This window comes from Phytophthora parasitica (genome assembly GCF_000247585.1).
Source record: "Phytophthora parasitica INRA-310 unplaced genomic scaffold supercont2.47, whole genome shotgun sequence".
Classification (NCBI taxonomy): domain Eukaryota; phylum Oomycota; class Peronosporomycetes; order Peronosporales; family Peronosporaceae; genus Phytophthora; species Phytophthora nicotianae.
The window spans coordinates 250,780-252,032 of record NW_008649033.1 but is presented as its reverse complement, the minus strand read 5'-3'; the positions used below and the strand labels follow the sequence as shown (position 1 = coordinate 252,032).

At 43.9% G+C, this 1,253-nt stretch overlaps 1 protein-coding gene across 1 annotated transcript; it reads left to right on the top strand.

Annotated features, from left to right (window-relative positions):
* Positions 1-513: 513 nt before the first annotated feature.
* PPTG_15363 (hypothetical protein) lies at positions 514-1,129 on the top strand (the record flags this gene model as incomplete). Its single annotated transcript, XM_008912420.1, has 2 exons — positions 514-988; positions 1,065-1,129. 2 exons carry the CDS (start codon positions 514-516, stop codon positions 1,127-1,129), a joined length of 540 nt encoding a protein of 179 aa, XP_008910668.1.
* Positions 1,130-1,253: the final 124 nt, after the last annotated feature.

Genomic DNA, 1,253 nt, shown 5'->3' with positions numbered 1-1,253 from the left:
TTTCTGGGACGTCATCTCTGGGTTTGCTTCGCGCAGGATTCTCCAGTGATGTTGCTATCGACAAAGTTTACGCTGCATACGGTCGTCACCTTTCCGTGGCTAAGGTCTTAATTGCTCTTCATCGCGAAAAGCGACAAGGTGGTCATCCGTCGCTCCGATTGTAGTTTCAGTATAAAGGTCCACAAACACATTTTTTTTATCAATCACAACACGGTTGCATTCTCCGTTGCACGTTTGGCTGATATATATACAGTACTACGTAAATGTATAACGAAAGGAAATTCTGATTCCTGTACTTTCATAACTAATATATTAAGTTTCGCGTCAATTCGTAATCGCTGACCACTTACATTTTTTCAAAAATAAATTTTCTTACTGTATTTTGACATAGGCTCACTATACAAGGACTTGCCATCCCGAGTTTCCAACCAATCGTAAGTGGAACGGTCGTTCGATAACACAATGTTCCTATTGGCTAAAATTGATCTGAAACTACCCAGAAGCCACTGCAATATGCGTGAAGGAAGCGCGCAACATACCAGCGAAAGCGCGGCTTGCGGAATGGCTGTAGCTGGCGTGGAAGCCATCCGAGATGCTTGCGTTACCAAGCAAACAAGAGGGAAGTACAAGAGTAGCCTGAACAGCATTGTAAAGTGGATTCGCAAGGAGCTTGCTAAAGTCGACCACAACACGAATCGATTCTTTGACAGCAGTGGTGAGCTTAATCTAATGGAGTTCACGCCTCCGTATTTTGAGCAGTTTCTTGTATACAAGAGCCGTGATGTGAAAGCTGGGACACTAAGTGGTTATCGGAGTGCAATTAAGGACCTGCATAGAGTGAGATGTCTAGCTTTGCCGCCTGAATTTGGAGATGGAATGAAACAACTTTTCTCGGGAATGAAGCGCATCGAGGCTAATAGTGATCAGATCAGTAACCCGAAGACGTCCGGGAAGCAGCCGTTGACCTACTCGCTTTACCAGAAACTCTGTAAAGAAACTTTGGAACTTGGTGATAAAGGTTTTTTTCATCTCTTCCTAACATCCCGATGGAATTTAATGTGCAGATCAATTTCTGTTCAAACCGTACAAATTCATCATTTTGTGGCTAAAGATGATGGCCTTGGTGTAATATTTGTCAAGACAAAAACGAATCAGGAAGGCGCTGGGCCGCGTGATCCTCGTCACGTTTACGCGGATCCGCTAAGTCCTTCTACCTGTTGGTTACCAGAGTTAAAATTTACTTGGCGTGCCAC